This window comes from Empidonax traillii, unplaced genomic scaffold, assembly GCF_003031625.1.
Source record: "Empidonax traillii isolate 1590-97213 ecotype Southwest subspecies unplaced genomic scaffold, ASM303162v1 scaffold182:size1009393, whole genome shotgun sequence".
Taxonomy (NCBI): Eukaryota; Metazoa; Chordata; class Aves; order Passeriformes; family Tyrannidae; genus Empidonax; species Empidonax traillii.
Window position 1 is genome coordinate 40,962 of NW_020955375.1, and position 15,358 is coordinate 56,319.

At 43.1% G+C, this 15,358-nt stretch overlaps 1 protein-coding gene across 6 annotated transcripts in view; it reads right to left on the reverse strand.

The window, feature by feature from the left end:
- Nucleotides 1-327: 327 nt before the first annotated feature.
- The window catches only part of POC1A (POC1 centriolar protein A), a 57,178-nt gene continuing 42,147 nt past the window's right edge, over nt 328-15,358 (reverse strand). For 4 of the 6 annotated variants that reach the window (XM_027886249.1, XM_027886252.1, XM_027886251.1 and 1 more), the window contains 2 exons: nt 12,020-12,160; nt 328-601 (listed from right to left, as the gene is read on the reverse strand). In XM_027886249.1, coding sequence (XP_027742050.1) covers nt 503-601; nt 12,020-12,160 — 240 coding nt within the window. In that variant the 3' untranslated portion in view covers nt 328-502. The remainder of the gene's footprint in view (nt 602-12,019; nt 12,161-15,358) is intronic. The other 2 variants (XM_027886254.1, XM_027886250.1) reach the window with 1 other exon arrangement.

Below are 15,358 nucleotides of genomic sequence, written 5' to 3' on the forward strand. Positions count from 1 at the left end.
ACCAGGGACTTGGCTAAGACACACCCTTCTACAGGTGCCAGCTGAGTCCCCCTCACCTGTTTTATATGGTCCTAGAATAGAGGTGAACTACCACTGCCCAAAACATCCTGAGAGCACTTTGCTTGTCACCTACAGCCAGCACACACCTCAGCAACAAGCCTAATACAGCCTGTGCCAGGCATTTGGCAACTCCAAGATGCTTGAACATTCAAAACTGACTTAGCAGCCCCAGGGTGGGAGAGGGGCGACCTTCCTGGTTAGTACTCAGTCCACACGCCGGCTGCTGTACCTCTGGAAAGCACAAGAGATCACAACTGTTATCCACCCTTATGAATAAAATATTCCTTTTATTTTAGTAAAGTAACAAAGCTATTTACAGATACAATAACTATACATTTCAAGTGAAAAATAGATTGTGCTCAAAATTGCTAAAGCAAGTCACACACAGTCTGTTGGGAACACAAACAACCTCAAACCTCCCAATACCACTTCTCTCAGGAAATCAGTTCGTTTTGTTCTGAATGATTTTCTGCTGATTCTCAAGACATTCCTTCAGCTTGTCTTCAGTGAGCGTCAGCCTCTGCTCCAGGATGGAAACTGTCTGCAAAACAAAGGGAAAGGTGCTGTTGAGCTGCTCACAGCGCCACGTTACACACTGTACTCTGAGTGAGCAATGGAATGCTAAATTCACAGGAGCATTTAGAGGTATTTCAGGGCCTCAACTCCAGTGTCAGCATTTTAGCAGGGCAGAGGACCACAGGACTTCAGAGAGGAGCAACAGAAGATGACAGGTACAAAGTTCTCCTGCAGACATCACCGAAATGGTGCTTTCAGCACTCGGTGCTTTCAGATGGGGCTCTGCATTTCCTTTCATGGACTGGTTCTGTCCTTCCACATTCACGAGGAAGTGGTCACTCCTCTGCTAGCAAGACACACAGATTTTAAACAGTTTAGCCCAGTTGTAGCTCTGATTTTACTTACCTCTCTGCTTCCAACTCTTTCCTCCTTTCCCTGAATACTGTGGGTTTGCTGTAATTAAAATGCTCAAAACTTGCTGGACAAACACAATGAGAGGCAAGAAAACCCTCCCAGCATAAGGGAGTGCAGTAGGTGGTGGAGGGGAACTGAAACTGCAAGTAGCAATATCTACTTCAACATAATGCCCACATTTCTTTGTGTAATCCAGTTACCCCACAAAGGATTGTTCTATCTCTCTCCTCGAGCTGAAGTCATCATGTACAGGATGCACAGGAAGAACATTTTAACCACGTGGCAATAAAAGCTTCTGCTGAAAACCTTTTATTGATCACTGAGATAATCAGGGGCCCCAGCTATGCACAACCACTTTCAGCTTCCAAAGACACCAGAACGGCTGATAATGGGCAGTGATGATTTAATGCTTTAATATCCATAAACTTATCAGCAGCAATCAATAGCTTCACATTTTGGGCATTTTTACTGCATAAATAACATCCTCTGTTAAAAACAAAGGATGTTCAGAACGTTGGGCTTTAATAAAATAATTCAAATAAACTTGGACAACCGCTGTTTGTATAGCAGTTATACATAGAAAGCCTTTTAATAGCGCATTTCGTAAGCACATCTCTAAGTGCCTGACAAAAGCAAGCAGGTCTCATTATCCCCATTTTACAGCTGGGGAAGCGAAAGCACAAAGAGAGGAAATAGCTTGGCTAAAGCCACTTGAGACTAAGAAAAGTCTCCTGTAAAATGATTTGGGGAATGAGACAAATAGTGGGGGAGAAAACAGGCGTAGTGAAAACAACAGCAGGCACTAAGGCAAAGCCATCTTGATCAACAAAGTCGGGAAGGGCTGTGCATCACAGCATTTACCATAATGCACCTTTTTTTCCTCCCCAAGCATAGTTCAAAGCTTATTTCTAATATTTTTCTCATTTCTGACCTTTGGCAAGGCAGAAGAGTGCTGCTGTGGCTCTAGGAAGTGTCACCTGAAAGAATGAAACCTGCATTGCCCAAATATTCCATAGGCTACAGCACCAGCTGCATTTAAGTTTTTTTCCCTCCTCTATTGCCACCCCTTTGAGGCACAAGAACTGCAGTACACAAAGAACCAGAAGAAACGTTTTGGAGCCAGCAGGTAACATCCCAGATGCCCCAGAGCCAGCAGGAGCCCTCCCACCTGTCCAAAGAGAGAGGACAATCTTTTTCACACCCAGCCATGCCATTGCCTAGTGACTGTCTTAGAGATCAGGAGCAAAGCTACTGAGGGCAGAACACAGCAGGCTGAATGTCTACCAGGCGTAGATTTTATCCTTCAAGGAACCAGACAGAGAATGAAAAGCAGTAGGGATCCTGGCTTTTCCATTTAAAAAATGAACTAGTAACTCAACACTCTGTTAAAAAGAGGGGGAATGAAACATTGCATCAAATTTCCTTTAGAAAGAGAATCAACTAAATTAACATCCTGGCCTCACTGCCCTGCTAGAAGCAATGCCCAGATTACTCGTGGTTCCTCTGTTCCATGATTTACTGCCACCATGATCCCGTCGATACAAGTTAAGGGCTGTTACAGGCAGCACCCTGAGACTGAGCACAAGTGGGGCAGCCCTCAAAGTGTTGGATTTGTGAGAAATCTGAAGGGAAAATGTTTATTAGAATGGAAACTGCATGTAAGTATAAGCAGCAGACTTGCAGTAAGTATTTTTTGGAAACTAAATGTGGAAAAGCAGCAGTCAGAAATGAAATCCAGGAAGTCCAAAGTAGGAATCAATGACTACACTCCATTTAGAGTTGGATATATGGTGCCCAAAATAGACAGGGCATCTGACATCCCAGGAAGGTAAAGGAAAGCACAAATACTGCCCAGCTGCTATTAGTGCTACACTGTAACTTGCACAGAAAAGAAAAGAGCCTTTATTAGCAGCTGAGAGTTTTACAATATTTCCACGTTGCTATTTATAAAGCAAGTCCTTCTTGGGAGGCAAATGAAACAGCATCCCTTCAACTCCTGCCTGCTTTTGGGATGGCTTTCCAAAGATAAGGAAGCAACAATTAAGCCAAGGAGGAAAGCACTGTCAGCCAGGTTCAGGGAGGATTCACTGGAGCCAGGTTTGCACTCTGTGGCAGGATTTGGGCTTCCTGTTGTGTCAGGAGCACAGTACGTGTCTCCATTACGCACCAGGGAGTAAATGCTGGATGATTTATTGAAGTCCTAGCTCAGCTTGGCAGAAGGCTAACAGCTCAGGCTTAAACAAGAAAAAAGATCAACCTATTTATTTTTTTAAGGAGTATTTCTGACATTACAGTAATGTACTGAGCATTACTACAGACACCAGGAGAGAATATGGAACTTTTCACAGAAAAGAAAATTTAAATCACTTCTACCAACACTTCCTGCAACATTTGTCTTCATTTATCTTCACAGACTTAGCACAGAAAAAACCTGCTCTTCTCTTTGGAACGTTAATGGGAAAATATGTAGGAAAAAAAAAGTTGCCTCCTATTTACTTTTTAAATTCTGGGGAATATTCAGCTCCACGCTCCCCCAGGACACCTAATCTGAGGCACCCAGTAGTCAAGCTTGCCTACCTGATGACAAGCCCCTTATGCTATTTCTCCATGTTATTTCTACTCCCTCAACCCAAATAACAGTGATCTGTGATGCTGTTCCAAGATGCTTTCATCAGTATCCATTCCTCAGCCCCTCTTAAACATGCCCCTGTTTGATTAAGCAGCAGAGACAGTTTAAGAACCACCAGCCTCGGGGCTGAAGCTTTTGCAGCCGCCCCGGGGGGGCTTTTGAGGAGGACAGATAAGGGGAAGCAGATGCTAATTGAATGCCAAAAGAAACCAGTTCTACCAGTGCCAAAGAAAACTTGGAAACAGAGTTAAGGGAGCAGAGGTCGACAGCAACCCTGTGGAGCAGCGCAGGGAGTCCCTGCCGGGAGAGATCCACCTAGACAGATGGTTGGTATTAGCTAAAGCAGGACTTAACCTGGAGCTGGGGGCAGGCAGGAAAGGGCACAGGAGAGTGGAATAACCAAGGCTCAGCTCACCACACTAAGGACGAGCTCTGCAGGCTCAAAGGTGCAGCACAGGAGCTTTTCAAAGCGCCACTCACACCGGCTCTAATTAGCCACTTAACAGCTTAGGGACAGCACACTGCTCTGACTGCTCCTGACCAGCAGGAACTAGGGACCTCCCCCAAAAAAGTATCCGTACAACAGTTAATCAGGTAACAACAGACTGGCTGAACCGACAAGGGACACGATCCTGCACGGTATTTGTGCTCTTGGCTCTGTGCAGGCACAATATGACACTTGCACTTCTATTCCTGTTTATTCCTAACAGAAAATCCCTTTCTCCATTGATTCAAAGGAGGCAGAAGTAATTTTACAGCTTCACTTACATAAAAAGATCCTCAAAAGTTTGCTCCACCAGTTTTTCTAAGCACATGCTAAAAGATTTTGCAGAGCACTAACATATCAAACAGACCAAGAAAAACATTACTTCTGCCTCTTCAGATTTTTCTTTCCCATCTGACATGTTAATTTACGAAGACAGCATTTTCTTTTCAGTTTATTACAAAAAAAAAAAAAAAAATGCACCTGCAAAAGAACACACAACAAATGCAGAAGTTTCAAAGTTTCTGTGCCCAGAGTTTCCCCACTTCACTCTGTGGGTACAAAGAAAAACGTAGGGATGGATGCCTTGCAAGAGGTACAATGAAAACCACAGATGGCTCATGGATTTACAGAATGAGACTTGTCAAATTTGACCTGGAGTTGGAGGCTTAAGAGCTCTGTCCTCTGTACCATCATGGCCAACACTGGTTTGTTTACAAAGACCCACATAGCCTGCTGTCACTTCTTATGGTTCTCCCTAAAAATGGTCATTTCAGAGCCCATTCCCAAACATGGCCAGGAAAAACAAGTAAACTGCACCATGAAAATGCTGCTTTAGCATCCAAAGGTGCCTCCTTGGTAAGTGCTAATGAGTGGGTTCAGAAGTACCTGCAGGGCACTCCTGTCACCTGGGCTGGGCTTCTGCACAGCACTGAGGAGGCTCCTTGGTTCTGAACTGGGAAGTAAAAACAGCCTCACAAGAAAGGAATGCAGATGCGAACCTGCAACCAGTTAAACTGAGTATCAACAAGCAGAGGCCCCCCATTAATGCATGTGAATCACTAAAATGTCCCCCCAACATCTGCTAAATACAACCCTGAGCATATATCCCGTCCTGTGCAGAATCAGGAATTAGAAAATATCCAGGAAAGCTCCAGCTTGGGAGCCCTTTCTCTAAACTAATGCAATGAGTCAAATAAACCACCACAAGAAGGGCTAGTCCTACCTGCCTTTTACCCAAAAAAAAAAAAAAAAAGTTAACTCCTTCCACTAACCATAGTGTGGCTTTTTAAACTCCAGCTACAAGATGAAAGGCTCATGGGAGAACTTGTGCAGCAAAAGTTCAAGCATGAACCTGTCTGGCAAGGAGTAGCTTCTCTTCCTTACCATCCTAAGTTCTGCCTGACGTGCTGTCGGTGTCCTTTCCATCTCAGCACCGCACTCGTGACCCCCAGCGGACCCCTCCTAGTACCACACACCCCTATAGAGAGTGGGGCTGCCCTCCTCATGGGAAATTTGTATCTTAACAGATTTCAGATGGGACCCAAACCAGATACTGACATTCAGCACGCTCTGAAGCGTTGTCAGCAAGAGCTGGCAGTTTAGACTAGCAAGGAAAATAACCCTCATCCCAGTATAACACGGCATGAAGCCTTCGCAGCTACTAACAATGAAGCAAAAGGCTCTTCACGCACCAGGACCAGCCTTAGTCTAGTGGTCAATGCCTTAATCTCAGAAATCAAATATACACTTTAAGTAGGTTTAGGTTTAAAATAAGCAAGTGGGATGATTTCTAACAGAAATGATAGCTCCTCATGAGCTCAGAGTAAAACAAGAACTGCTACCCCAGACATTTTAAATAAGGCCTGTGGCTCCTCACCATCTTAACAGCTTTGAACGCAAAGCTAAAGTGAATTCTCACAAAGCCTATTTGCATAGAATGTTTCACACCAGGCTGAGTTATGGACATGCTTCAAATTCCCTAAACTTGTACGATTGTTCCTACTACACATGTGGCTCCAGTGTGGCTGGACAGGAGCATCTCAGTCAGTGCTGCTGGACAGCTGTGGGTCAGGAGGTCCCACAGACCCCTCAACACAGGTTTTGCATTCACCCAAGGTCATGGTCCCACCAGCTCTCCTGAGCCAGCAGTCAGACACGTGCTACTCAGGATACTTGAAAAGTAAAGAATTGTTTACATTTTGCAACCCAAAGCACTACAAGAAGGAAACACGTAGTTATAAAACTCGAAATCAGTATTGCTTAGCTAACCTCCCCTTCTGATTATTACAACGAGGCTGGTGAGGCACTTGAACAGGTTGTCCAAAGAAGCTTTGGCTGCCCCATCCCTGGAAGTGTTCAATGCCTGGTTGGATGAGGCTTTGAATAACCTGCCCTTGGCAGCAGGGTTGGAACGAGATGATCTTTAAGGTCCCTTCCAACTCAAACCATTCTAGAAATCCCAGCTGCCCTCTCTCCTTCCACCTCCCAGTACACTTCACTTTCTGCAGCTACTTGAATTCAGTTTACCAACCCTTTCACTAAATTATAGGAGTAACTTTGGTGTCATGTACAAAGCGGCTCCTGTGGGAGACTCAGTACAGCAACAAGTGATCACTTGTGGTGCTCACTGTGCTTTTTACAGTAAGAAAGTCATACAAGTGAACCCAAAATTTCTAGTTCCATCCAGTATTTGCCAGACCAAGCAGCATGATCAGTACCAGCATCACAGTGGCCACAGGAACCCCAGGGGACAGAAAAGGTTGTCCTTTGTATTAAATCAACCCCAGCCACGAAGACAGTGAGCCACAGGTCTGCCAGTGTCTCCCACACAGGGTGGGGACAAAAGGCACACAAGCTCTGCAACTGAGCCTTTCAATTTACTGTCTTCTTACTGACAGTGTTTCATCACACATAGCTGTTGATTTAATCCTGACAGTTGATCAGCCAAAGCTGAACTGGTGGCACTTACATCAGATCCTGCAAGTGTCTGGAAGGGAATGGCTGATGGCTTCTGGGCAGCTCCCTTGGTGCAGAGCTCCCAGACCTCTGGGGCTAGACCAGCACAGCAAAAGGAGTCAGGAGACTTCCAGTTTCACCACAGTATAAAACACAGCAAGTTATGATGAGCTACATCAAAAAAACCCAGGCCTGGGCCATGACAGCAACTGCACAGTACAGAGGTTAGAACCCCAAATGACTAAAGGTCTTCCCCAGCCACAAAGACTTCAAAGCCTTCCCATATCCGTCCCCTGCCTCTGAAAGGATGCAAATCACTCACTTAAATGAACCCAGCTGCTGGTATCCAATGGCTGAATAACAATTTATATTAATCTTCAAAGTCTGCCTGTGAAAACAAATTGTGGGAGGTGTTTAGTGTTCCTTCCCATTGAAAATGGAAGGTGAAGGTCCTGTGAACATCCAGGGAGATGATCAGCACTTCTGAAAAGCCAGCCTTCAGACAGTGTTCTGCTAAAACAGAAATGTCCCTAGGAGTGCACTTAATTTAGGCAGCCTTAGGAATAAGAAAAATGTATTTGCATCAGGATTTTATAACAAGTATATTTCAGAAAAATAAAAGGAACTCTGCTGAATTACACAGAGGACTGGCAACAACCAGGGCACTTCATTTGTTTTGAGTGAGAGATCAAAGCTACTGAATATCCAAAAGATGGGTCTGACTCATAAGAAATAGCCTCTCTGTCCTCTAAATTAAGATTTAAAAAGCAAGTTCATCTGACATTTCACAGGTTTTTCAGATGGGAACTTTTTTATTAGTGTTTCAAACAATTTCTTTTGGAATAAAAACTCCCTGCAGTTTTTCTCCTGCGTATTGGGTTCACCTACAATCTGTGGGTGTTCAGGTCTTGAGAGCAACACAGAAACCAAGACATTTGTGCAAAGCAAAAGTTGAAGCACTTATGAAAAGCCCCCCCCCTTCCCCCTGAATCTTTCTTCTTGACTTGTAACTACTTGAAGTCATAAAAGCATATATTTTACTGAAGCAACTTGCTTAATTTACAGTCCATGCCTCTCAGAAGAGAGGGACCACATTCATTCCTCACTAACACAAGCTTTGGAGGCCACATCTCAAAAAAAGGAACAAAAATTTGATTTTACTTGCTTTCATTTTAAGCACTGCACACACAAACATTTTCAGTTTTAATTAAAAAGCAACTCACTTATGTCCCAATCTTTTTTATGCTAAAAAAACTCATTTAAAACAATTTTTCTCCCCCCCCTCCACCTGCAGTCTTTTCTGGAGTGCAATAATCCTTTAATCTCACATGAGCTAGACTGTCCTTCAGTTGAGGCTTTGGATTATTTTACAGATTTATCAAGTCTTCTCCATTTCACTGTGTTGTTTTCTCCCAGCTTCAACGCCAGATTAGTTTGGGGAAGCATCTAAAGCCATTTCCTGTGGGTGGATTATCGCAGCTATTTATGAATTTTTATGCTAACCTGGTTCTGAACTCTCCGTTTGGAGAAGACATCTCCCTTCCCACACAAAACCAGCAGCTTTTGCCTCAGTGCCTGCTGCCCACCAGATCAACAGAGCGAACACAGCAGCTGGAGGTGTTTGAAGTGAGGACAAGAATATATAAACTCTTTGGAGATGATCATTGCAAATGCAAGTTTTCCATTGCAGCCATCATGGTTACTCACAAATGATCTTTTCAGAAGGGCAGTTCAGCTTTAAGTGCAGAAAATGCATCAGAACCGAGTAAACCTTTAGTATCTGCTTCATTTTCGCTTCAGCCAAAACACACCATTCTGTTCTAGGAAGTTATCCAAGAGAGAAAATCACCTTGTTTTTGCCTTAAACTTTAATATTCACCACATCTCTTCATATAGGCACTGAGGTACTGAGATCCAGCCTTCACTAAAAAAATTAATTGATAAACAGTCTGCATTTTCCTACTTTTCACGTCTCTGAAATGCCAGTGACGGATTTTTAAACACTGAAACACTGACAAGATACTAAGCTGCAGGAAAGGGAGGAGAAAATCATCTGTATCATACATTTATTACTGTCATCTTCCTCATTCCTTTGCCAGATGTGAATTGCCTGCTTCCCTACAAAGGGGAACCAGGGTATCTAAGCAATCCAAAACTACTGGAAACAACTGACTTATGTCAGAGGCCTCAACTTCACTCCTCTCTTCAAGACAACAGAACTACTAAGCATGTGCTGCTCTTCTGAAAAAGGCAGCCAAACATTAACTTTATTTGCATGTGAAGTATGGCCAAACAAAAACCACTTTTAGGAAAAAATACAAAGATTCTGTCAGGTCACATTAAACCACTTTGTTACAAGTAAGATGCCCTGACAGGGTTTGGGGAAGGAGGAAGAGAAAAAGATTTCACTGAATCAAAGACCCGTTGGAAGAAAGTTGCCAACACTTTAAAGAATTAAATCCTAGCACAAAATCAACACTGTAGGAATGAATTTTTGTAAATCTATTCACTATAGTGGTTACTGCTAGTTGGGATAGCCAACAGCCACCAGATTCTCCTGGTTCATCTCCCTCTGTTGAACTGAAGTGCCAGACTGATGGAGCAAGTCTGGTGTGTGTGGCACAACCCCTCTAACAGCCTCAGTGATTGGTGACTGGCTGGAAGAGAGCTTTTAATTGAATTAAAAAAGAAAAATCCCACTGAACCCAAGTATTTAACACGTCATTTCTTCTGGAAATCAGCAGAGGGAAGGTACTAATAATTGTGAGCGGCAGATGACGCACCTTCAAGAGTGTGTCTCAGAACAAAGCTGCGTGCTGGCAAGACATGACAGCCTGATGTCTTACTATCACCCCTTTCAGCAGAAATTGAAAGTATTTTCTCTCCTTCCCACTCTTACATGATACCACATTTAAGCCTTGAAATGACAACTACAGAAAAAAATATTAGGAAAATAAATTAGGCCTGTATTTGCATAATTTCACAAGGTAGTTGTTTTCACAACTTTAACCTTCCCCCTCTGGTACATTATATCATGGTAACATAGTGTTGAAAACTATGACAAGAACAAAGACAATCCCTGCTCTTTGAGGAACCTCCTCCCTTAGTCCAGGAACAAGGATTTTTTTCCGGGTTCATTTGCTTGAGTTTGTTTGGTGTTGGTTTGTTTTGCTGCTAAATATCAAAACCTTGGCATGAAAATGAAAAATTAGGAAGCCATTTCAACAGTGTGCCACGAACATCTACCTGTAAAAATGCATTAAAATGGTGTTAATACAAAACACAACATGCACAGATCAGAACCAATGGGAAATTAAGTGCTTCAAAGATGGCAAAAAAGCTACAAAAAAAGGTAAAAGGTTGCAGAATGCAGAGTTACTCGAGGCAGCTTTTTGGAATTTTACTATTTCAGGGGTATTTCCAATTTTATCCTAAACTTACTAATTTATTCCTCCCCCACTGATCTCAGTTTCTCTTTCTGCTAGGTTTAAACAACATTTAGAATTTTCTACAGTTACACAATATCTTTGACAGCTATTTGCATTGCTTATATTTAGGTTAAATCCCACGTGAACTGTTTACTGCAATATTTGCCTCCTCTAAACACCTATGAAGTTGAAATGGAGCCATTACACATCCATCATCAGAAATGTGGATCTGATTTATGTAATGAAAGATAACAATCACGTTCCAAACTTACTAGGGAGACGTAAAAACAGTAATAAAATATTTTGTGTATACACTGGGCTGCTTTTTACTCACAAGTATGAGGGCCCAGTGTCAGAGATTTCCCTCCCCTCCTCCCGCGTTCAGCGTTTTAAAGATCACAGGAAAAGTGCTTTCTTGCATTTCTGCCAAGTGAACTTAAATACCTTTTGGGTTTCATCCTACACTATTTTAGACTGCCTGTAGTCCTGGCATGTTTTTTAATCCCTAAATCAGCCTTCAATCCCCTGATGGGCCCTCTAACCCATCATCTTGCACTTTTTGACAAGTACTTTGACAAGTTAACTCTCTCAAGAGCAGAGAGCTAACTTTAACTAGTAATCAGTATGCTCAATACCAAGTGTTTAACACCTGCTTGTTCTTTCTCAGAAACAGCATTTAAACCCACAGACAAATCCTCCCACACAGATTTTTCCATCCTACCACCCTGGTCTCAGCTACAGGAGATCACCATTGTTTACTATCCCATGCTTGTCACATACCTCAAAAAACACACAATGAAATTCAGGGCCAGACAATAATCAGACACAGTATTTCTTCACAGGAGCAATGAGATGTTATTTAGTTAATCAAAAACCAGCTCTATCCCCAAATTCTTACTAAGTAAACACACACTGTGATGATCACCACTGACGGCTGGTACTGTTCAAGCATCGCTTGGTGACTCCAAGAAAGAACTGTTTGTTAATGTTGGGATTAGTTGTTTGTAACTGTGGGTGAAAAGCATGTTCTAGCAACGAGGCACAGAAGGGCCCAGACTTGTTGATGGGAGGAGAGTACTGCAGAAATTGGACTGTGTAGGTGAACGCTGGGTGGGGGAAAAGAGGCAGGATCTGAACGGAGTTTACCTATAGACTGCAGTATAATGGGGGAGGGAAGAGAGACAGATTATTCACCAAAACAGAGTTGTTGTGCCAAGCACTCCTTTAGGCATCACCTTAGATAAACCCTGGCTAATAGCACAGTCTCTCAGAGCTGGCTCACGCAGCACTCAAAGACACTGCAGCATAAAGGAACATAAAGGAAGAATTCCAGCCTAAGCTGGAAGTCAGTGTGAGGGAACTGATAGAGATAAGCTGAGAGACAGATGATGAAAGATTTATCTAAATACTACTAAAAAGCAGAGGTTTTGAACTAGTCACATTTTTATTCTATGAAAGTATTGCAAAGCATTCCCAGTTCTTCCCGTCAGAGTTACCTTTGTCATTACAAAATTAAAGAGCAAACCATACCTGAGTCAGAACATCCAGCTGTCCCATAATATGCTCCAGGGTATTCGCAAGACTGGCCTCCACCTCTTGCTGCTCGTGGTTCCTACCAGAATCCTGGGTTTTTGTTTTCTTATGATGAATACCACTATCCATTTCTGACTGCTGGAAAAATAAACAGACATAATCTGCTATTGCGATGCAAACAACCGGAGAAGGATTTCTGTTTCATGGAGGGTAAACAGCAAAGGACAGTTTATGCTGGGACAGTCCATGCTATTAAAAACAGGCAAAGGAGAAAAGGAATTGTTCTTTACACAGCTGGAAAAGGAAAAGCTTCTGCTGACTTGCCTGCCTGCCCCAGGTGGAGGGCGGTTTTGTTGTTTTCGGGGCATTTTTGTGTGTGTGTGTGCTTGTGTTTGTTTTTAATCCTTGGTGAGGAAAGGTAAACCTTAGATAACAGTCCTGAAGCAATCCTGCAAGGCTCAAGTTTTATGTGTGCAAAGAGCTCTGGCATGCTCATGTGGTCCACAGGCACAGACCACAGGTAAATGAAGACTTACTGGAGCCACATGGAAACACTGCACCCAAATTACAAGAATTAAGTAAGATACCCCAAGAGGAGCCCAATTATTTCACTCCAATAGTGAAGTTAAAGCCTCTCTCCATGTTTGGTAGTTGCAAAGACACTGCACTGCAGAAGTAAGTTCAGCAGAAGCAAGATGTATCCAATATGCACTGGAGCAGTTTTGATTTAGTAATTTTAATTTTGTTTATATCTTGAACTGGTTTTCCTTCTCAATGAGATTAAGAACAAGTTTACTTTGAAGTTTCAATTTCAACTGCTTTAGTTATGCAAGCTTGAATATTTCATTCAGAATAAATTAAGTTTGAAAAACACAAATAGATCTCTACTGAAGAACTTATTCTTCTTTCCTTTTCTTTCAGAATGGTACCTTTCTTTTACAACAAGCAGTATTTGCATTGTTTATCTGCATTATCACCACAAGTAGTTCAGAGAAGTTTAACTAAAGGAGGCAGCCAACTGGTTAAGCAACTGCAGACTTCAGTTTCTCAATTTACACCAACAGATAAGATCTGAATCTAAAGCCAAGATCACAGCACTCAAAATGTAGTTCTCCATGGCCCGATGCCTGGTGCAGCTCCATCCCATGCACTTATTACTTACATGAAGTTCACAAATCAGCAAAGACAGCAAAGAATTCTGACAGATTGGAAGATGGTCTCTACAAGTTCTCCCACATGAATATTTCCAAAGCAAGAAACGAAGAGTTGCTTCCATCTCTCCTCTCATATGCAATACCAGGAATGCATTTCTCATCAGTGCTGTACTGATCTACCTGCTCATCTCTGTATTTGATACAGGTACGTGCAGGTGTGCAACTAAACTGCCACAAGACCTTAGACCAGCTCACATAACTTTAAACCCCAAACTTTTCAGTACATTATGAATATCTATATATGTGTATATATGTGCATACATAAAAAGTAAGTTTAAAAAAAACCAAATATACATAAAACAGTTGTGCTGCTGGGAGCCACTGATTTAGGGCACAGAAAGGCTCCCAAGGCTGAGGTTCAGCCCAACATTCAGGCAAAATACGCAGAAAGTACAAAGAGTAGAAACATGACTACCTAGGGAAGCTGGAGACCCGAGGGTGCGAGGAAGAGAAAAGGAGAAGAGGCCACAGCAGGAGTAGCTTTGCCAGGAGGATGCCTTGCTGCTGATAAGGGCCAATCACTCTTCCAGACCCTGCCAACCAAACCATCCTCAAACAGCCAAGCATCACAAGGCCAATTTTGCATAAGGAGCAGGAAAGGAAGGGAAAGGTTTAAAGGATACATCTAACAACTTCTCCTCAGGGATCCCTGTTGCTCCACCACAGGCTTGGGATGCAGCTGGGTATCAGGTGGTACGAGCCACACCGGCCTCTGCTAATTTGCTTCCTCCTACTTGCTTGAATAATTCGGGTTATCTACAGGCCCCCGGCCAACACAGCCCACACTCCAGGTCACACTGAACAGCCTTGGCATGGGAGCCACACTCCAACCACTCCTGTGCTGCAGGTAGCCCAAGAGCCACATGTTGCTCACCAGTGCATTGATTCAATCAGCTAAAATATGTTCTTGCAGAGATGAGATAAAGCCAGCCTTACAAACCTGCTACTCGCTGCTGAAATTTAAAAGTAAAAACAAGCAAAAACCACAACCCCCTGCTCTTCAATGGGTAACTAGCATCAAAAAACATATTTTCTTGCTATTTTAAGGCTGACTAGCCTATTTCAATGATATAACTTTGGGCCAGTCAATCATGGCACAGCAGAAATTTCAGTGAGCTAACACTGCATACAACCTGCACTTAAAAACCCCAAATGATGATGAGCTATCCACTTCAAAACCCATTAGGACAAGCTGACTCACAGAAGCAGAAAAATGACTGCACCAACAGATCTTCTCCCTCCATCTTTATAGCACGTCAGACAGCTTTTCATAAAAAGCTTCTGGGTTGAACTCAAGAGCTGATATTCTCGTTGCTACACTCCACAAAGTTGAAGAGTCTGGCATATTTGCAAGGGCAATGCTGCAGAGATGTTCCTACACTAATGCTTTAGGGGGTCAGGTGGTCCCTCATCGCGTCAAGCTGCAGCCAGGGGCAGAGCTGTCAGCTGCCACACTGCTCAGCTCACAGGCTCTGTGCCACCCCCACGGAAAGCCAAGCAAGCCACCTCCAGCAAGGCCATGTGGGCTCATGAAGTTACTCACTGGTGGCAGCACCCCCAAGAACAGAAGTGTATCTACAATTAAAAACAGAAACATGAAAATATGGCTGTCCCATTTCAAACATCACTCCTTGAAAGGTTCCTTACTGCCCATCATCATCATCATCATGCAGATAACCTGTAGGTACAGCCTTCAGCACTGAGGTTCTGAGTCAGTGCATCTGTCCCAACCAGGGACGCAGCCAGGCAGTAAATAAACTGTGTCAGTGTGTCACAGCAGTGACTTCCAAAAGGGAGGCTTTTCAACTGACCAAGGGCTTTGAGTATTCAGCTCTAGGAACAAGAACACCCTGCTTAACCCCCCCTGCCACAGAAGCCACAAAAGCCAAATATCCAACACCCACACCTACAGAAGCACTTTGAGTCACTGCCCACAAAATAGGCAGAGAAACTGAAGTGTTAAACTTCACAGTTCAACAAGAGGGAAAAGTTTGGAAACTTTCCTTTAACAGCCAGACTAGGACTTGTACCTACTAGTACCTTAATGCAGTCGAAAGGAAGTGTGCAGCCAGCTGAGGAAGACTCACATTGCCCCCAGAAAAAATCATTTTTAAATTTTGTA